Source organism: Peromyscus maniculatus, chromosome 3 (assembly GCF_049852395.1).
Source record: "Peromyscus maniculatus bairdii isolate BWxNUB_F1_BW_parent chromosome 3, HU_Pman_BW_mat_3.1, whole genome shotgun sequence".
Classification (NCBI taxonomy): domain Eukaryota; kingdom Metazoa; phylum Chordata; class Mammalia; order Rodentia; family Cricetidae; genus Peromyscus; species Peromyscus maniculatus.
The window spans coordinates 3,228,582-3,250,163 of NC_134854.1; the positions used below are offsets into that span (position 1 = coordinate 3,228,582).

General features: G+C 38.4%; 1 protein-coding gene across 7 annotated transcripts; it reads right to left on the reverse strand.

Moving 5' to 3' along the window:
- Positions 1-795: 795 nt before the first annotated feature.
- On the reverse strand, positions 796-20,883 carry Hyal4 (hyaluronidase 4). Of its 7 annotated transcripts, XM_076566139.1 has the most exons (7): positions 20,743-20,880; positions 19,981-20,088; positions 19,492-19,619; positions 17,128-17,277; positions 13,917-14,919; positions 7,953-8,042; positions 796-3,050 (listed from the first exon to the last, which is right to left on the reverse strand). In XM_076566139.1, the coding sequence occupies exons 5-7, from the start codon at positions 14,868-14,870 to the stop codon at positions 2,649-2,651; spliced, it is 1,446 nt and encodes a 481-aa protein (XP_076422254.1). In that variant the 5' UTR covers positions 14,871-14,919; positions 17,128-17,277; positions 19,492-19,619; positions 19,981-20,088; positions 20,743-20,880; the 3' UTR covers positions 796-2,648. The 7 variants fall into 7 exon arrangements, with proteins under 7 accessions (XP_076422254.1, XP_006988462.1, XP_076422253.1 ...); XM_006988400.3 differs by lacking the exon at positions 19,981-20,088 and having other exon boundaries at positions 17,128-17,233; positions 20,743-20,882; XM_076566138.1 differs by lacking the exon at positions 19,981-20,088 and having other exon boundaries at positions 17,128-17,239; positions 20,743-20,882.
- Between the last annotated feature and the right edge of the window lie 699 nt (positions 20,884-21,582).

A 21,582-nucleotide genomic window follows, 5' to 3' on the forward strand; every position in this document is an offset into this window, starting at 1 on the left:
AATAAGTAAATGAACCAATGTCAATATGTCTTGGTATTTTCTGTTGAGATCAGATGAAAAGATAGCTCATTTGAGCTTCAGAAGAAAAGGCTCAAGGCCTCAACACTTCTCTGTCTTAAGTACATTGTGTCACTATTCTGCATCATACATACTTTCCAAAAATATTTATCTTATAGTCACAAGCACTTAGATAGTCAATGAATGGCTCTAAGGGTGCTAAAAATAGCCCAATATATTTTAGTTTCCGGCCTGCCACACTCCAGCTCCTCACAATCTCAGAAGTTCTAATTAGTCAGTGAACCTTGTAAGAATCTTTGACATAGGTATATCTTCTTCCAGACACTTCAGTTCACAGACACATAACAAGTTCCAGGCCAGCCTAACTAACCTAGATGCTAACTCAAAATAAAAGTAAGTGTTAAATCACTTGCTTACTTTCAATCCCTCCCCTGGAAGAGAAAACGATTTTTAAATAATTTGCATAAAGATTATGAAATGATTATGAAAACCACTCACATCATTAATTGAAACACACAGTTTATAAAATATATATATTATGATTACAACAATATAAAAGTCATTTTACAAGATGTATTAGGCAAGACTACACCAAAAGTTACCAATGTGTAGTATAGTGTTTATTGGTGATTTCTTTGGTTATTCTTTTAATTTGGTGAATGTTCTATAATGCTAATCACATTGTCTTTGATGTAAAAGATTAATTTAATTTTTGAATAATCTACTATATAATCATACCTCTCATTCGCGGTATTATGAAAGCTTTGTTTGTTTATATGGTACATTTCAGAATTAAACTTTCACAATGTAATGACCTCTAACAATCAGGGACCCTCAACTGTACTGTTTGTTTGTTTGTTTGTTTGTTTGTTTGTTTTTGCTTTTTGTGAGACTGGGTTTCCCTGTATAGCCCTGGCTGTTCTGGAACTAGCTCTGTAAGACTACACTGGCCTTAAACTCACAAAGATCCTCTGGATTCTGCCTCCCCAGTATTGGGATGAAAGACAAGCACCACCATCAGACAGCTATGAAGTGAAAAGAGTTAAAAGAGGATAAGGCATCAACTTTCATTCCTTCTTTATCAGCATCATATCTTTCTTGAGTCATTATTCCTATTAAATTATCATTATGATAAGAAAATCCTATCCCCTGAGAGCGGCTCTCAAGGTCACACCACAATGCATAAGTAATTATAAGTGGTCCCTGGCTACAGAAGGAAATAGCTTGACTCTTTTATCTTTACCTTTCCTGTTGTTTTAGTCATCACAAGATTATCCTGGACAGCTAAGTGTACTAAGAACCCAAGAGTGCAAAACAGGTTGCTGTATTTAATCCCCAGAATAATTTGCTGAGGTAAAAATTATATTACCAAAATTCAGACCATAAAGGGGAATTTTAAGATTTATAGCACCACATTGGTAGTAAAAATATAATTCAAATCAGGTTCAAAGTGATTCTAAATCCAAATCTACTACTCAAAAGTCATATGGGGAGCAAGGGGATACAAAAATAGCTAATTTTTCTCATGGATTTTTTTTTTTCAACAGCACCTCTTAAGTGTCATTTATGAAATCTCTTTCATTAAAAATTTCATTTTCAAAAGTCACCAGCTGCATTTTATTAACATGGCTTGAGCTTTTGAATCTACTGCACTCTCGGCCTGGACAATCATTTTTCGGTATGAAGACTGGTAGGGTCTGTGAAGGAAGAGGTTGATGATTGAGAGAGACCTTTGTAAAGAGTTGGAAGCGGCTCCCTGAACTCTTCTAAGAAGACACACCAGTCTTCCTTGAGTTCAGCAGGGAAGCAGACACAGCTGAGACTGAGTTGGCACTGCCCTCTGTGAGTTCAGCAGGGAAGCAGACACAGCTGAGGCTGGCTTGGCACTGCCTCTGTGAGTTCAGCAGAGAAGCAGATACAGGTGAGGCTGGGTTGGCACTGCCCTCTGTGAGTTCAACAGGGAAGCAGATACAGGTGAGGCTGGCTTGGCACTGCCTCTGTGAGTTCAGCAGGGAAGCAGACACAGGTGAGGCTGGGGTTGGCACTGCCCTCTGTGAGTTCAGCAGGGAAGCAGACACAGGTGAGGCTGGCTTGGCACTGCCTCTGTGAGTTCAGCAGAGAAGCAGATACAGGTGAGGCTGGGTTGGCACTGCCCTCTGTGAGGTCAGTGGGGAAGCAGATACAGGTGAGGCTGAGTTGGCACAAAAACCCTGAATTTCATCTTCTATGATGACCTACTTGACCAGGTCATGACTGAGGTGACCCTATCTGTTGAACCACGTGACTACTTGTAGTCCATCCTTAAATAAATTTCTATCTAGAAAATGTCATTGAAAATCATAACCTTAATATTCTTTTGTATTCATTATACAATTAGAAAAAGAATAAAATTTGATTTAAATACATTTTAAATATTCAAGTAAGAAAACAGTATACATTATTATTTTCTCCTCCATCTGGTTTTTAACCAAAGTGTAGCAAATAAAGTAATAGGTTCCTATTTATGTTGTGACACATATGTTGACTTATAGTACCTCTCAGAGGAACCCATAAGAGAAAAAAAATATGAAATCCATCTGTTCCCTAACACTCTACTTAAGAGGACACAATTCCCTTTAAACTCAATCATGTCACAGCTGAATGCATTGATAACTGGCTAGAACTAGCAGACACAATGTTATTACTGAGCTAGAGAAAAGGGAAACCCCAGAGCAGCTATCGGCTTCCTTTGTTTCTCTACAATCAGCCCCTTCATAGCCCTGGTAACAGTGACATTGAAAATTCTCTTCCATCACAGCTAGGTCTGCTTCTGATGCTCTTCCCTTCACTATGAATTCCCCATCCTCAGAGGCCTCGATGTGGTAACTTGCAGGGTTCAGATGGAGGTAATGGGGTGCTTCCCATGTCTTCCGTATGCACCTCCCATTATTCTTGCAAAGGTGGTGACTGCACATCTCAGCTGCTCTGGTCACATTGATTATGTAGCTCCCAAAATCAGAATTCACAAAGTGGTTCACTTTTGAACAGTTCTCCTGAAAAGGTATTTAAAAACAAAAACAAAAACAAAGAACCCTGAATCAGATATCTTAGACCCAAAAGACAGTTGTTGAGACTGGGCTAAAACTGGATGGCTTTGTCCTAGTGGGTAAACTCTTGGACTCTACTATAACCCAAAGGTCTCAGATCGGAAATGAGAAAGGCCAGGAGATGTTTCAATAAGGCAAAGTAACTGAACTAACAAGCTGGCCTGAGTCAACATGTAGATTCTTGCCTTTCTTCAATCCATGCATTGTTTTCTTTTCCTCCTGGCTCTCAAGGTAATGAGTAGTGTGAGAAAGAATGACCAAACACAAAGTAGAATCTACGCCAGAGCTGCTGCTATAGGCTGTCTTTTAGGGTGAGTTGTTCTTTCCGGTTGTGTTAAGAAAATCTGAGTCATCAAGTTCAGATTTATTGTAGAGCCTCCCACCTATGGCATTCTGGACTTCTTGGTGACTTATACTTAAACATGACCTGTTGTGGGTTCTATATTCCTACACAGCTAGATACAGGAAAGCTGGTAACACTAGGTCATTTGTGTGTATTTTCTAGAACATGTTCTACATAAATGACACCTCCATTGTGTATACTATTTCCTGATGAATCTCTTCCTCAACAGCCATGAGACAGCAGCTGAAGCTCTGGCTCTCTGAGTAATGCTCATAGATATATGTGATGGCTATTCTTCATTATCAATTTGACTATGTCTGGAATTAACTAAAACTCAAATGACTGGGCACACACCTGTGAGGGATTTTTTTTCTCCATTAAATCATTTGAAGTGGGAAGAACCACTTCTAATCTGGATCCTTGAGGTGGACCACAGTTTCTGCTGGCAGCCTACACGAAGGACATGGAAGAAGGAAGCAAGCTCTCTTTTTGCCTGGATGTGTTATAGTAATACTTTGGGTAGATAAACAAAGGACAACTGGAGATAAATAGTAGATTGCAATTAATGTGGCTTAAGGAAAGCCAGAAGATTTCTTGAAGTGAATGCTATTTCAGCTGGGAGAAATTTTAAAAGATACCTCAATCTTGTTTTAAAGGCTATCAATTTCTAGCTGGCTTCTCTTTAGGGAAAAAAATACTTCCACTAGGGAGATTTAAAAGTTAGCATCTTTTTCTACTTCTCCAGATAGGATACAATATTTCATGTAGTGATTCAATGCAAGGAATCCAACCTCAAAAATCTATAGTGGATAATAACAGTTCTACTACTAACTAGCCTGACTAGCTACTGAGCTGTTTGATTTCCCCTCTTGTCTCTTTGTCTATGAATAGTCATCAGCTGACATGACCAGTAAGTGAGCAGATCCAAAACAAACACACACACAAAAAACCATACCTCTTAGCACATGATACATATCAAACAAATATCGGTGTGATGATTACTGTCTTTTTACAGTGAATATTTTAGGCCTATGTAAGTCCTAAGTACTGATTTTGACTTTTGCCCTAACTCTGGCTTGCTAGGGGAATACTGAGATCTTTGATTAGAGTGATCTCTACAGGAAAGCAGAACAATAGACTGCTGTGGATATCGCTCTATATAAATAAAACACTGATGGCCAGTGACCAGACAGGAAGTACAGGCGGTACAAGGAAAGAGGAGAATTGGGGAAACAGGAAGGAGGAAGAGACACTGCAGCCACCGCCAGGACAAGCAGCATGTAAAGACACCAGTGAGCCACCAGCCACGTGGCAAGGTATAGATTTATAGAAATGGGTTAATTTAAGATAAAAGAACAGTTAGCAAGAAGCCTGCCATGGCCATACAGTTTATAAGTAATATGAGCGTCTGAGTGATTATTTTATACATGGATTGTGGGACTGCAGGGCTTGGTGGAATCTGGAGAGAAGCCCTCCAGCAACAAATGGCATCCAATGGCTCAAGTTTCCACCTTAAACCTGAGAATATTTAATAACCAATTGTCTCATACAGGCAGTTAGACACCACAAAACGCGGGTTTGAACACTGGCGGGTTCCTGGCGTTTGCGTTTGACCAGCAGTATGGTGGAAATGAGGTGTCTGCCAGCAGCCACAGCGCTGTTTCAGTCTTAGAACACTGCAGTTTAAAGCAATAGATTCACAATAAGACTGATTCAGATAAAATCGTTTACAATGTGTGTAAAATATACATAGGCTTGAAAGAGAGAAAAAAAAAGAAAAATTAATATAAAAAAGCCACGTACAGATGAATATTACACAGAGAATCTGGATTGTGTTGTCTTTGGGATTTTTTTTTTTTTTTAAAGATTTATTTATTGATTGATTTTATGTGTATGAGTGCTCTATTGACTTTATTGCCAGAAGAGGGCACCAGATCTCATTGCAGATGGCTGTGAGCCACCATGTGGTTGCTGGGAATTGAACTCAGGACCCCTGGAAGAGCAGCCAGTGCTCTTAACCACTGAGCCATCTCTCCAGGCCCCGTCTTTGGGATTTTTAACTGCAAAAAAACATTTGATAGAAGCCGGGCGGCGGCGGCGGCGGCGGCGGCGGCGGCGGCGGCGGCGGCGGCGCACGCCTTTAATCCCAGCACTTGGGAGGCAGAGGCAGGTGGATCTCTGTGAGTTCAAGGCCAGCCTGGACTACCAAGAGAGTCCCAGGAAAGGTACAAAGCTACACAGAGACACCCTGTTTCGAAAAAAAAAAAAAAAAAAAAAAAAAAAAAAAAAAACATTTGATTGAAAAAGATGTTGAATTAAACCAATATGTATATTTTAAAGGTACCTTGACTTCAAAATTTGGATTTAAGGATATGTTGCTTTGGAAAAGAGGTTCTGCTTTTGTTTCCACAGAAAGCCAGAGGCTATGGATTTGTTCCAGATTAAGATACATCAAGTTTGACCAGCCAAGACCCCCTGAAAGATCTCCGATGACACCATGGCCCAGATGATCCAACATCTAGAACGGTTTCAAGGCAACTGGCTCCCACAATACAGCCTCAAGGACTACCCCATAGGCCTAAAATTTTCTTTGCGTCCCCATAAAATACAGCGCCCCCCTCCAGCAGGAAGTAGTAAGAGATGCTACACCCAAATTCCCAAATATACCAAGCTGGCTTTAGAGGTGGAATTGGCTCACTCCCCATCTAAACCCAGACATATTGCTTAAAAAAAAAAAATGGTTAAGAGATTCTTGTGAACCAATCAGAAGAGCCCTCTGGTGTGAGACAGAAAAAAAACCAATATTTTTATTTAAAACAGGTTGGTTATAAATGCAATCTCTTTCTAAAAAAGAAAAGGGGATATGATATAGATATATAGGATATAGAGATGATAAGAAAAAGGGTAGATTAATGAACCTACTTTTAAAGAACAACTGGTTTAAAATGTTTTACATTGGTATAGATTTTAGTTTATGTTTAAAATGTTTTTTTTGTTTGTTTGTTTTTTGTTTTTTGTTTTTTGTTTTTTTTTTTGGTTTTTTGAGACAGGGTTTCTCTGTGTAGCTTTGCTCCTCTCCTGGAACTCACTTGGTAGTCCAGGCTGGCCTCGAACTCACAGAGATCTGCCTGCCTCTGCCTCCCAAGTGCTGGGATTAAAGGCGTGCGCCACCACTGCCTGGCTTAAAATGTTTTACATTGGTAAAAATTTTAGTTTATTGATACAAACTTAAAAGTTAATTTTGTTATCCTGTATATATATTTCTATTCTTGCTTGAGGTATTATGTTTATGTAACTCATTTAAAATTGTAATGGATAATTAAGAAATAGATTAATAATTAATCATCTATGATAATCATATTTATAGCCATGTTAGGTAAGTCTTCTTGGTATACATAGATATATTTCAGATAGATAGGTAGTCTTCAAACACTTCTAAGACCTACAGAATATGGCATTTAAAATGTTTTAAAAATTTAGACGTTCTGGACAATGAGACATGTCTGCTCCTGGTAGCACTGGATTTACTTCGGAGAGGAGGATGGGCATCAAAGACACTCCATATGGAGTTTATCTTCACCTTGGCAAAGATAGCCATTTAGGCAAGAAACTGTTCTTGCCTGGACTGCTTGATCAACTGGACATGCAAGACCCATGGAAGGATGACCACTAAACTTTGCTTGACAAATGGTCCTTCAGGTTCCTGCTTCAGAGAGAAAACTGCCAGATATTCTACAGGACACTGAAAAAAATGACGGAGAGACTCTAGCCCTGTGAGCTAAAGACAGATGCCCCAACTTTACAAAGGAACATTAGATGACTGTCCAGGCTGTCAGCTGTCTCTGTCTACCCTGCAAGACTCCCAAAAGTTGCTTACATCCTTCTCCCATTTCTCAAGTAATATTATATCCTTCTGAGGTCTTTGATGTGTTTGAAGACTAGATAGTTGTAATTTCCTCAGTTATGATAAAAGATAAGTTAGATATAAAACCTTAAACTCACAAATATAAGATAGATAGGACATCTTCTTTAATATTGTAACTGCAATTCTTGCTCAATAATTGTTTTGTTATATGTAATTTTACCATGTTAAAGTTAAAACCTTCCTTTTTAAAAAAATAAGAAAAGGGGAAGTGCTGTGGATATCGTTCTATATAAATATAACACTCATGGCCAGTGACCAGACAGGAAGTATAGGCAGGACAAGGAAAGAGGAGAATTAGGGAAACAGAAAAAAGGAGGAGAGACACTGCAGCCACCGCCAGGACAAGCAACATGTAAAGACACCAGTAAGCCACCAGCCATGTGGCAAGGCATAGATTTATAGAAATGGGTTAATTTAAGATATAAGAACAGTTAGCAAGAAGCCTGCCACGGCCATACAGTTTATAAGTAATATAAGCATCTGAGTGATTATTTTATACGTGGATTGTGGGACTGTGGGGCTTGGTGGAACCTGGAGAGAAGCCCTCCAGCAACAATAGACCCTGGAGGTACCGACCTACCTCAGATGAAGTTAAATTCATGTCTCCCCAAATGACAATGCCTGCAGCTCCCAATGCAGCACTTTCTCCTATGATACTAATTAGGTCTTGCTAGAGGGAAGAGAACAAAGTTAATTAGTCATTGGAAGACAAATCAGCTCACCAGGAATTAAGATTTCAGACTGAGCCCAAATACTCCCTAGATTATCACCCTCTGCTTTCCTAGAGTGACATAAATGTGAGATAGAGTGATGCTCGCAATCATATTCTCTGATCATATACAACTGTGTGTGTGTGTGTGTGTGTGTGTGTGTGTGTGTGTGTGTGTGTGTGTGTGTGTGTTTAGACAGAGTGTCACTAAGTACCCTTCACTGCTCTGGAACTCTGGAGGTGCCTAGTCTTATTGCAACTTGATCTGCCATGTTTGGTTGATATCCCTGAGAGGCCTGCCCTTTTCTGAAGGGAAACTGAGGGGGAGTGATGAGTGGATTTGCAGGAGAGGGGAGGATGTGGGGAAAGACAAGAAGGAGTGGAGAGGAGAGGAGACTACAGTAGGGATGTAATATATTAGAGAAGAATAAATAAATATATTTTTTAAAGAAAAATATTACATCTTAATAGGCCGGATTGTAGTGATATTTTGTGTATGCTCTAACAAATAAAATTTGCCTGAAGATCAGAGGGCAAAGCCAACCACTAGTTAGCCAGCCCTTGGACTCTCCTGCCTTTGCTCCCAGTACTTGGGAGGCACAAACACCTTTAATCCCAGCACTAGGGAAGTAGAGACAGGAATTAATATGGCTGGGCAGAGAAAGAAATACAAGGCAGGAGGAGAAAAGAACTCAGTCCTTTTTGGCTGAGGAGTTGGTGAGGTGAGAGGTGGCTGTGGCTTTTTCCTTAGTTACTCTAATCTTTCAGCATTTACCCCAATACCTGTCTCTGGGTTTTTATTAAGACCAATTAAAATTTGTGCTACACAGGATATTATTTTTTAAATAATTAGTATATAAATAGCCATCAACAGCTGTTTATTTAAAGTTCACTGGGGACATTTGCTCACAAGCTAGCCATATGTATAAATGCATAAACAGAATCCAAAGATTTTCCTTTTCCTGAGACTTTCAGTTTCCTTCTCTAATCTGCCACGTGCATCTGTGGAGCTTCACCAGCACAGTCTCTCAGGTGGCTTTGTGTCTCCAGGCGCTTTGTCCAGCCTTTATATTTGGCCCCTGAAATAATCTATATTTAATTTCAAAGTTCTGGGGTTTATCTATGTCTCATCTAGCAATGACAAATCCTCAAGGATTTCTCCTAATATGGTTAAAGTAAAGGAAATAGAGGTTTCAGAAGGAAGAATTTGTGTTTTATTATTTAAAGATTATCTTGGTGCCTAAAGATGATTTTGGACCAAGGGAACAGAAAGGGGAAAATAGGAGTTAGGTCTATGGTGCTGGTTTCCTAGCTTATTAAATTATAATGTATTCTTCCTCTATTCAGAACACTAAACACTTACCTTTTACTCCAAGGATAATTTTCATAAGTTAGGTGATAGTAAATGGTGAGTTGGAAGAAAATAGAAGCAAAAAAAATCAAACTTTTTAATTTGGCTCCCTTATCATAATATCAATAACTAGTGAATTACTCTTTGTCTGACACTTCCATAGTCCATCATTCAAATGAACAATTTTACAATGTCCATCTTTAAACAGATTTTATGGATATTTTTCTGGGCATTTTTGAAATGTGAAAAGAGAGTTAAGTTTGAATTGATTTATGCCTCTGGTTCATACCCATTTCTATATTGCAAGACTATAATATCAGACAGCCCACAAAACAAGGGGAGGTTCTCTGGGGTTCAAATGAGATGATGTACATAAAAGGATTTTGAAAACTGTCAACAGTCTGGTGAATGCAAGTGGAAGAGGAATCACCTATGCATGGCCCAGATTGCAAACTGCAGAATGTATAGCTGTTGACTCAAAAGCATAAGTATGAAAAACTCAGACCACTGACTTTGAAACAACCTTGAGACCAGCAAGAAGAGAGTCACACAGTGTGATCAGAAGAAAGTCTCCAAGAGCCTGCTTATGATTAAGGTGGCTTTATCAAAGGAGGAATGGGAAATGGCATTTATATCTTGTATTTATGTCATTGATTTACATTCACTAAATATGGAAGCTACAGGTTTATGTGTTGACAGCCATACTCCCAAGGTTATATTAGTTTCTTTTAAGTATGTCACTCCCTTAGTGTCCTTATGAGAGAGGGTTTATTGAAACAGATTAAAGATATAGCAAGTCTTCAAGCACATTTTGACCAAAGATAAATGGGTGGTAACATTTTTAAAAAAAAAATGTTATTTTTACAATAGTTCACTGTCATCTGGTAGAGTTCAAGGTGATAATTGAATCATAGACAAGCTATGGTCTGGGGACCAGAAAACTAAAGGCACTAAGGAAGCCATCAAGAAGGTGCCTTCAGGAATATACAGGGAGCACCTAAGAGGTGGGACTTCATAGATGGTATCACACGAACAGAGAAGTAAAGGAACAAAGTGGCTGTAGCAAAAATGAGCCTCTGCGTCCCAGTCTAGCCTCTACTTTTGCCCATGATTCTCAAATTCAATCAGTGTTTCAGAAGTTAATAAGTACTTCGGTTGCAGGACAAAGAAAAAGAAACCAATCTGAAATTAACCAGAAAACTTCCTCCATCCATGCTAGCTAGCTTTCGTATGGCACCCATCATAGTACTGAGTAATACTGCTACAATACTTACCACCCTGACCAGATGTGCCTACTGGTACAATAATGTCACAACTGTTAGAGGGGTAATCAACCACTTTGTGCTTAGATTTGTAGCCCACTCAACAAGAGGGAATTCAGGTCTAGCAATGTAAACCAGATCTAAGGCCTGTAACTGGGAAGGTCATAGGCCCTAGACCGATACCTATGACTGCAATTTTACTAAGTGGTCATATTGTCAAACTGCTTTTAATCACGTGTATTTATTATATCCATAAATATGTGCTATTCTTAACTTTGGTCATAGAAGCTTCTTTTTTCAGTGAGCAGTGATTCAAACAAACTCATAATGGTTTAAAGTGCTGAGAATAAGAGTCTATGAGTGATCAGCCTTCATTGGGACATCATATCAACCCTGCACATACTCTACCCTTCTGAGATTCAGGTAACATCAAGGAATTGGGGATAGAAAGAATGCAAGAGCTGGTAGGTGAGAAGAAATGCATTGAAATACTGCCTCCTCCTCTACATGGTGTTTCTATTGCATTCATAAACTCTCAGCAGCTGTGGTGCCTGCTTAAGATCAAGCTAATTAAAATTCTAGTCTGGTTGGGGAGCTCATGTGGTTTCCACTCCTTCCTTAGGAGCTGTTGGTGGTTTTTGGATAGACAGGAAATCATATTTCTTTGAAAGTGTGGCCACTAGTAAGTTGCTCATACTCCATTACATGGCCTCATACCCATGTACAGGCAGGTAGCACTAACTGTACTAAATGTGTTATTCTAAAAATGAGGACTTAAAATGGGAGGTATATGTATGGAAGGGATGATGGGGAGCATTGAGGGGCAAAGTGGAAGGTGGATATAATCAAATTACATTGTATATCTGTAAGGGAGATAAAAGAAGTAAAAGGTAGGATACCTAGAGGAATCTTCCTCCATACTTGATTTTTGGTCCCTAGTGCTTACCAGAATTTATGTTAGAAAGTAGTCTACTAGTGGGAGACATATGGAATAACAGTTGCTAAAGACATACTTTACATGTTGCCAGGGAAACTAATTTTACACACACACACACACACACACACGCACGCACACGCACACGCACACGCACACACACACGCACATGCACACAATTTAAATCTTCAGCCACAGGAACAGCTTTCATTGTTTTTATAGAGCACAACATCACATTATGTCTAGATTGAATTTATATGTTGGTGGTACAGGCCATCCTCCCAGTGGAATGAGATGTTACTGCTTCTGTATTATTTCCCCAAGCTATGACTGCTGCCTGGGATTCTTAGATAGTGGTTAAGGGCAAGGGTTTGATACTTGTTTTAAAATAATAGCTATTCCATGTGTATTTCTGAAGTGATTCAAATTTTCACATACCTTTTCTCATTTGATTTTTTATCATACTTCTGTTAGATCAGTGTGGTAGGTGATAGTGTCCCTGACCCTCTGTTTTTGTGTCAAGAACTGAGACACTGGGTTCTGGAAAAGGTAAGAGATTTGCTACCCATCCTAACTGTATGTGTGCATCCCCTCATAGTCGTTCAGAGTTTGGGTCAAATGAATATCACCTCTTTTTTAATTGTGAGTAGATTTTTTGGTAGATTGAGTGCAGAGGTGTATGTATGCTGATGTTTTTAAACACTCAAAAAGAAGCTGCCCTTTTAGGATGAGATAAGGCCCAAAAACTGGTGCTACCTTCCTGAGAGGAGATAGTAGCATTTCTGAGCTATTGTTATTAAAAAAAAAAGTTACCTACGCCATGTGCAGTGTGCAGAATGTACCAACACACTGAGTTGCCTTTCCAGATGAACATGGTTCCTTATTTTTAAAAATAAATTAATCACAACTGAAGAAAGGAACATTATTAAGCTAAATATACAAATATATATATGAAGTTAAAATATAATTATATATATATATTATGATTTCACTTCCAATGCCAGAGTCGAGATTATTCTGTAAAAATTTAGATAACTTTTCCAAACCTCCCAGAAATGATCTGTTGCCACTCTTGATTCAATATTCACAGCTGATTTTTCTGAGCAGTGTTGTTCTCACCCCACAGTGACGACTTTCACCTTCTGGATAGTAGTGAAGGCATAGCATTTCCCATACCTCCCTCAGATGCACTGTTTCTCCTTCACATAAACATGCAAGATAAAGCCCAGGCCAGTGCGTTTCCTAAGCATCCACCTGAGGATGTCAAGACTCAGAACATCAGAACATCTTTTGTCTTTTAGCACAGTCTAGTCAACCAAAATTTATCACTGAGGACTGAAAAGAAATGCCTCTGTTGAAATATCTCAAACCCTTCACCAAGGTAAGGAAAATGGTAAAATGCTATTGCATCATAAACAGGATGGCTGAAACAAGTTTCAAGTTTTCTTGGTGCAGAAAAATGTATACTTTGGTACCCAAATCTACTCTTTTTCCTGGAAGTTTCTGTTTAAATGACTGGAACTTCTGAAAGTTGGCCCTGTTTAAAGGTTACTCTCCTGGAACAGATGAGATCTCTGGCAACACATGTAACTTGAGTGAAAATAACCAGGTACAAAGACAGTTCTCTCGGAGCTTTAACCTGGCTTGCAAAACCACTCATGGTTACCATGGAATTTACAAGCCCGCACCACACTTCTAGCTTTCCATTAGCAGTGATCAGAGAGGCAACTGGACCTAAGATGACTCCGTTTACAGGTTTACACACTTTTAGCCAGTTTGTGATTGTTTCATACTTTTAAAACTGATTTTAGATGAACTATGATTTTAAACCATTGCAGGCAAGGGCACAGCTTCCTTAGTAAAAGCTGGTATTTTGTATTTAAAAGAAAATAGATTCTCCTCTCTTTGTATTTGAAATTGTGAAGCCAGAAGCAGGAATGTCTTTCATTCTACTTTTACACGTATGAGCGAACAATCCCATTTTGAAATGTACTCTCTAATTTCTTAACCCGCTCACCCACAACAACCAGTCATGGGGAATTCAGTAGCTGCTAGCCTCGTATGTTAGCTCTTTCCCACCTTGCTATGTCTTTTTAAAACAATGTTAACAAACAAGATAACAAAATTTAATTTCCATAAAGGAAGAGTCTAAGTAGACCAGTACTCAAGGAAGAATAAGACACTAGCTTTACACTAACCAGGTATTCTTCAAAGGGATAATTAACAAGGAAATGTTTCTTATAGTGATGTAGTGGAAATCCTCCACTATGGGACAAGTAGAGTCTTACCTTAGAAAGAAAGAGCAAAGGTTCCTCTCTGTATCCCAGCCGAGTGTAGATGAATACAGGCAGAGCATAATCATGTGATGTCATGGTAGAGATCCTCATTGATTCATGTACCCGAAATTGTGAGAAGTGCAAAGTGCGTTCGCTATCTCTTAAGGATTTCTTGATAGAAATAGCAGGATACAAAGCAGTACTACTGTTCCAGAGCCAAGAGAGCTCGTCATTCCTCAGAACTTCCTCTACTGGGCATGACCCAGTATAGTTTGTGTCATAAAAATTATAATTGTGGCAATCAGGATATAAATAATAACCCCAAAGACCCTTGGGTCGGCTCCTGATTCCCAATTTGATAGTTTCCTCCATGAAAGCTTTTGCACTTTTCTCAAAAGTTGCTTTAGCTAAATATTCAATATCAGTAGCTGATATGTTCTCTTTCATATCAGAAATAAGTCTTCTTGACTTTTGTCTGTAGATATCCTTTGAGTCCCAGTTCCGGGCCCACTGTGGGCGCCAATATTCCCAGTCTATTACAGCAAGTCCACTGAAATTTTCACCAGGGATGTAATAATTAATATCCTGGGCAGCCTTTTCCAGGTGTACTTGTAAGCTTGCATTTTGGGGAAGACCCCCATTGATGGGGACTCCTACTGATGTGTACCATGGGTAATATCCCAATTTGTTGACATAAAATATAGTAACATTTTGTTCCCCATCTTTGAGCCGGGGGCTTCCAATCATCTGAAATATTTTCAAATTCAGTGTAAAATTATATTTTATCAAACATAGATCTGTTGGAGCATTCCAAGCAACTATAAAAGGTTTTCTTTGGTAAACTGGAAGTTGGGCAGGTTTTAGAGATGAGATAGACTTCAGGATAAAAAATATGAGCAGCCCTGTTATAAGATGTACTGGCTGAACAACACAGAGTCTTAATTGTCCTTCAAATAACAGTTTCATGATAAGACAGAAACTTACACTACCTCTTCTTTAACGATATCCAAAAGGCCTGTGGAGAGATTTATTTTCCATTAGTGATTACTTCCAAAAGAAGGGATATTATTACTGTTTACTTATATTTTCAAAGCACATTTATTTTAAAGTTATAATGATTCCTGTAAATGATTGAGGTGTAAAATCAAGTGTCATGATCAGGTTTCTACTCAGGGATAAGCAAAAAGTTTCAAGAAGTGTCCAAGGACTATAAAACCTGTATATCCACAATAAAATAAGAATAAGATGTGTGGTTCATGGTGGAAAACCAGGTGTGAAGTAATACTTATAATCACTTTGGAAAGCTTGCCAACATCAAGCATTACACCGGATGCTTTGCTTTATTCTAACAATTATGAAACAGTCTAGAATTAGATTCCCATTTTACAAAAGAGGAAATGGAGACAGACATGAAATACCCTGACTGATGTCACATTACATGAAAGATAAGGCAATTCAAGCAAATACTAGACAAAATGCATGGCAAGTTGGTGGAATGATTAGCCTGGCTGTGAGGCGTATAAGAAGAGAACCGAGATCAGTGGCAAAGAATGCTGCAATGGAGGTGCTCTTGGGCTGACTTGAGAGGGCAAGAGACAGAGAATTGTCACATTGCCCTTTCATTTTCTGGGGGAAAACTACAAAAGATTTACTTTTAGATAACCACAGTGAAGACTGTAATGGTGTAAAAAGTTCTTCCATGCCAGTGAAATGGAGATGCCTTGTGCTTAAGGCATAACACCATTGTATTAAGACATGTAGTAGTCATTTGTTGATTAAGTGCCCAGGAAACAGATCCCTTTCCTCTTCCTCTGCAGTGAATTCTGCATCACATGTCTTGCTGAAATGTGGAGTCCCTGATTCACTACATAAGCCCCAAAGTCCAAATGCTTCCCCAGCTTTCAATGCAACTTTGATGCTTATTTGGACCTTGATAAAACCACTTAGGGGCACCCTACTCTAGCCTTTGAATTGAGATCTTGGGATTCAAAGAGTCTAAAAGGTAATGGTGATTAAGTTCCAGCATCCAGGAGGCAGGGGATGGCTCAGTGGGTAGAGTGTTTGTTGTAGAAGTGGGAGATCCTGAGTCTGGATTCCCAGCACCCCCACAAAAGCATGTGTAGTGGAGGTCACCTGTCACCCCAGCACTGGGGGAATGTGGGCAGGTGGATCCCTAGAGGTCATTAGCCAGCAGCCTAGCTGAATTGATGAATTTAAGGTTCAGAAAGAAACCCTTTCTTAAAAACTAAGATGGCCAGTGCTAAAGGAAGACACTGGGCATTGACCTCTGGTCATGTACAGGCAAGTGCACTGGGTTTGTGGGCCATCTAAGGTCCATGTCTCTGCCATTTTGTGCCAACATTGTTCTTGTGGTGCAGAACTTTTCTGTTCACATACGTTAGGTTTAATTCAAACCAGAAACTGTGATTGGGGCTTTTTCTGTGGAAACGCTGACTTTGGAAATTTTCCTGAAATATGTCATTGTATGTAATTATCATTTTAACCACCAGAGGTCACCAACCAAACCTCACAGTATTTCTCAGGCATAGCATATTGAAGCGAACAAAAATTCTAAGTAACTTATCAAACCATGAAAAAAACATTTAAGAAGTCCTAAGCAAACTGATACATTCAAATAAACTGATACTTTTTTAAAATTAAATATTATTCTTCATTGGATAAATACCTACTCCTCCACAGCCCAAAGATGAATAAGATTACTGCTGACATACAACTGACCTTTGCTTCAGGTTTCCTCAGGACCCCTTTCCCTCACCCCATCTATGCAACTACAGCCCCTGATTCTGGCCTCCTTCTCTTATCCTCTCCTTCTGAAGGTCTTAATCCTTTAAACACATCTCTAATTGGCAGAATTAAGGAAGATTTGACAACATATTAACAGTATGGATGAGTGAGGATTTAACCTCAGCTCATCCCTTCAAGTTTGTTATATGTATCTCTCTGCTTAGGAGCCAGGTTTATTTGGGAACAGACAGGAGAACCATCTGTGAAGACATTTTTGAGGTCTCTAAACAAAAGAAAAGGGAAGTAGTTTTCTTTTAGGATGTCTTCCCCTCATAGAGAAAAGATGTAGCCAAGAAAGTGTCTTAACTAATATACAGTGACTTTGGCTTCACAGTTCAGATCTTGCCCACTGAAAGATAAACACAACAAAGGCAACAGAAAGGTGAGATGTGGTTCCAGGAGCTCCCCAGGGTCTTACCTCTTTGGTTCACTTTTCCAGATAGTGAAGAAGGTGAGTAGATGTCCCTTGGGTGGAGACAGATCTGCCACATACAGACTGGAGTCTGTAAAAAAGCCACTCTTCTCTATTCCTCTCACCAGAACAGTTGTGATAAATTATAATAAAAAACTAAAATGAATAACCCAATACTCAGAAGCACTGAAGCTGTGGAGCTTGACATTAGATATTGGCAATTGCACAGGATAGCAAAGTAAGACAAGCTCATTGTCAAGCCACAATAAAAATGAGACAGGGTAAAGCCCCCGTCAAATCTTGTTCAAGCATGAGGTTGGGATGTGCAATGCACAAACAACAAACACACCCGTTACTAAGGAATAAATGACTACAAGAATGTTCTGTTATTGTAGTTTTTTGTTTATTTGCTTGTTTGCAGTCCCAGGATCCTGTATGTAACCACTCTTCTTTACCCAGGCACCTACTTCCTCTGCCTTCTGATAACTTCCAGCCCAGGGTGTATCACCCCATTTTTAGACTCACTCTCAAGTCACCCAAAGAAAACAGAAATCCTACAGGTTGTTCTCTCTGACATCTGTTTGCCCAGGGCCCCTGCAGGTATGAATACTCTGTCTCTTGCATAAGCAATTAGCCCCCTCATTTCAGTACAAATGTGGTCTGGTGGTCTTCGAAGGTCTTCAATGCACCTATGTTAATGCAGATACACTTAGCATTCATCCCAGAAATATTTTAGTAAGAAAAGTTGAGTGTAAATCTGTAAGCACCAGAGATTATAAAGAAGTTCCTGTGATGGCCTGCCAGAGGGTTGTTTCAAAGAGTAATGAGTAACAACCTCATGGTGTTTTTAACAATTACCACATTTAAAACAAAAAAGAAAAACAACTGAATATTTTGTTCTTTGGTTCTTATGATAAACAATCCCAGAAATTTGTGCATGAAAAACAGCATTCTACCCCTGAGCTACATCTCTCACTCTTGCTTATTTTTTCTTGGTTGGGTTTAAATTTTGTCTTACTGTTTGTTTTGGGGTCTATATGTTTCTCTGTATGCAGGGTGGCCTTCACCTTGGGATCTTCCTGTCACCTGCTCCCAAATGCTAGCATTATATTATGTTTCAATCTGGACTGCAGCTCCGAATGGTTCTTTTTTTCATTCATGCAGCAAGGATGGTGCTCAATAAGAGTAGAGCCCCCTGGAAACACTGAAAAAGAGACACTCTCGGCTCCATGTTAATGCATGACAGAAGACATCTAATGCCCTCATTTATAATCCTCCTTTTTCTTTTTCATGATATTGGGATTTTGTTTTTAAATACCTTTATAAGATATCAAGTGAAATCCACCAAGGTTTACAGAGATAGCCTAGAATTACTAGTCTCTTGGGAATCCAACAAATGTGATTTTACTTCCAAGTTATCCTAGAAAGTTCAGCTCACTGTGATGTTCTATTGAGCATTATAAAATACATAAATATTTATCAAATGAAAGGCAGAGCAGAGTCAGTGGTCCCAAAGCTGTGGACACAATTCTGCAGTAGTAACTACTAGCTTGCTCTCCAGTAACAGTTTATCAGAGCAACAGTCCATAAGAGGCATCCTTTTTCCTAATGAATTGCTTCTCTTTTAAATATGATTGCTCAATGAGCTAGGTTTATGCCTTCCAGGAAAAAAAAGAGATATAGTTAGATATATAGATATGCAGATACAGGTTTCTCAATAGATTTTCTCCCACGATTTTTTAATTAAAAATTTAGCACCAATTGTATTGTGATACAATCTATTATATTACTGTGTCTCTTGAAGGCCCATAATTTATAAGTATGTCCTGAACTTACTATCAATCTATTTCACATTGTGATCACAAAACACCAGTATATCTTCTTCTGAACAAATTTTAGAACTATTGTTCTATAAAATTATTCTTAATTTTATATTGGGTTCTATAAAACTATTTTTCTCAAAAATAAGTTTAACTTTTAAATCTATAAAAATGATTATTTTAATGTCACCTGTCACATTGCTGTTTCCTCTGGGTGGGAACCTCCCCTAACAGAGTGAGGGTAGATACTCACAAGGCTCAAATAATTCACAAGGAACTCATAAAATGTAGAGGGTCCCTCTCCCAGGCTCAGTAATTTTGGCAAGCAGCTGCTGGGGAGGAGACCTTTCCATGTGAAGACACATGAAAGTTGCAGGAAGAACTGGTTATACAGTTTTTGTGTGTAATCACCCATCATGTGAAGACTTAATCTCCACGGTGAAGCTTTCCTGTGTCATCTGAGGCTGGGGTGGGCTGCCTACCCATGTTCTCCTAAACAACCCCTGTCAATTCGTTGGCTAATCAAAGCTAGATTTGGGTGGGAACCTACCTATCTTTGATCTGTTGGTCTCTATTTGGAATCAGTGAGGCGTTGCTATAAATCTCCTCAGGAAAAGTCCATTAACACCAGTAAATGGAAATTTCATGATTTTTCAGTGTGAGAAGTCACATTTCTTTCTGAAACAGAATTGTTTTATGTTTTTCAGAAATGCAATCTAAGAGAGAATGTAATTATGTTTGTATAAAAGTATATGCTTAGTCTTTGTCAGAAAAGTGCCATTTTTCTGTTAGGACTTGAAATTTCTTGCAGCCAAGATCAACAACTTTCTTGGGAGGGCACATAAAGTCTTAAGACCACATTTTGAGTAAAATGTTCCCTCTGTCAACCTGTTTTTGACTAAACTCCTTAAAATAACACTAGGTTGATTTAAATCTTCCCCTTTCTAGTTAAAGTGTTTAAACTCAAAGATAATCTAATGGTCCATGCAATGTTATTCAAGTCTTTTCAGCATCCATAATTATATTTTAAAATACTCACCTTCCCCATAATATGGCCCAAGTTATCACTAGGAATCATGAAATATTTGGAAGGGTAACCAGAAGGAAACTAAGGTAAGGAGCAGAGACTTAAACTTTGGATCCAAGTCTAGAAAAAAATATTTAGACCATATAGTTTTATCTGTGTTGTAGATCTTCTATGTCTGAAGTCAACATACAAGGTTGAACTGGGTGACTAAGCCACATTGTCCTGTGGTAAATATGGTTTGACTACACATTCATGCCTCACAGACATGGCTGAGGACCTAAGACTTACCTGTCTAATGACATTCATCTTTGTTTTAACACACTTTAGCAAGGTAAAAGACAAACAAACAAGAGCAAAGTGAAATGTAAAAGGATTGGCTCAAGCCTGATTTCCATGAAGGAAGAGCGCAGTCCAGGGGAAACAGCCACAAATTACAAATGCACAAGTCTTCTCCTTACAAACACTTTATTCATCATACCACTGCTTGTAAATACCAAGGTTGAAAATAATATCCATCATCAAGAGGAAGACTATAAAAGCCATGTCTTCCCCTTCTACTCAATGGGTTATTAGGATCTGTTACAAAGAATACATTTGCCTCTACAAATTACTATGAACATTACACAGATATTAAAACATTCCTTAAAATATACTTTTGCACTTATTGATACTTATTTTTTAAATTTAAAAAGAAAACAAGAAATTAAGATTATTTCTATTTGTCTAAGACTAGACATGTATTACAAACACGCACATACATATACATTTACTTACATATGTATAATTTGTAGACCGAGGAATATCTCTGAAGACGTTCTTTGATAATAGCTGTATCACTCGTCTCCAGGCAGCAGCACAGTGTAGCTGAGTGAGATTAGTGGACAAGAGGAGGTGAGGTTTCTTTGTGGGGTATGTTGGGACCTTTTTTATATTGTTTTGGTTGCTTTTAAGAATGTTGTATTTAATGAAAACACCCATAAAGCTTTGTGTTTTGAAAATACAGTATGCAAACTAATTCTGATCACAAAGCTATAGTAAACAGGGCTCCTGAACAAGGTCAGACCTCAGGTTGGACATTATTAACTAGTTAACTATTAATGATCTTTTACAAAGTATTAGATTTTTGCCAACCAAACCCCCCCCCCCAAAAAAAAAACAAACCCTTTTCTGGTAATAAGAAAGACTTTTTTATTTTATTGGAGGAAATGTTTTGGACACACAAATATTAATAATAAATATAGATAGATTGGCTGCACATGGTAAAGGAAAGCCAGCAATAGGTTAATAGTAAGTACTCAGCACGTACATGAAGGACAGTGATGAAGAAATTAAATAGGATTAGTATATACCATGTAATACAGTGCATATCAATGTATTATTTATTACAACTAGTAAAGTAGTCTCCTTATAAATATATCAAAATGCTTGCTAGCAGACAGAATTATTTGAAAGAATCCAATATGAAAAGATGTTTTGGAAGTTCTTTCCCATTTTGTGGCTTCATATTAGTTTTGGTGATTTATCCTATAATTTTAAATAAATCAAAAAGTTAGGTTTTCACCTTGAAAACTTCAGATCATTTTTCTTGATTTGCATCCTTACTTCAAATATTCA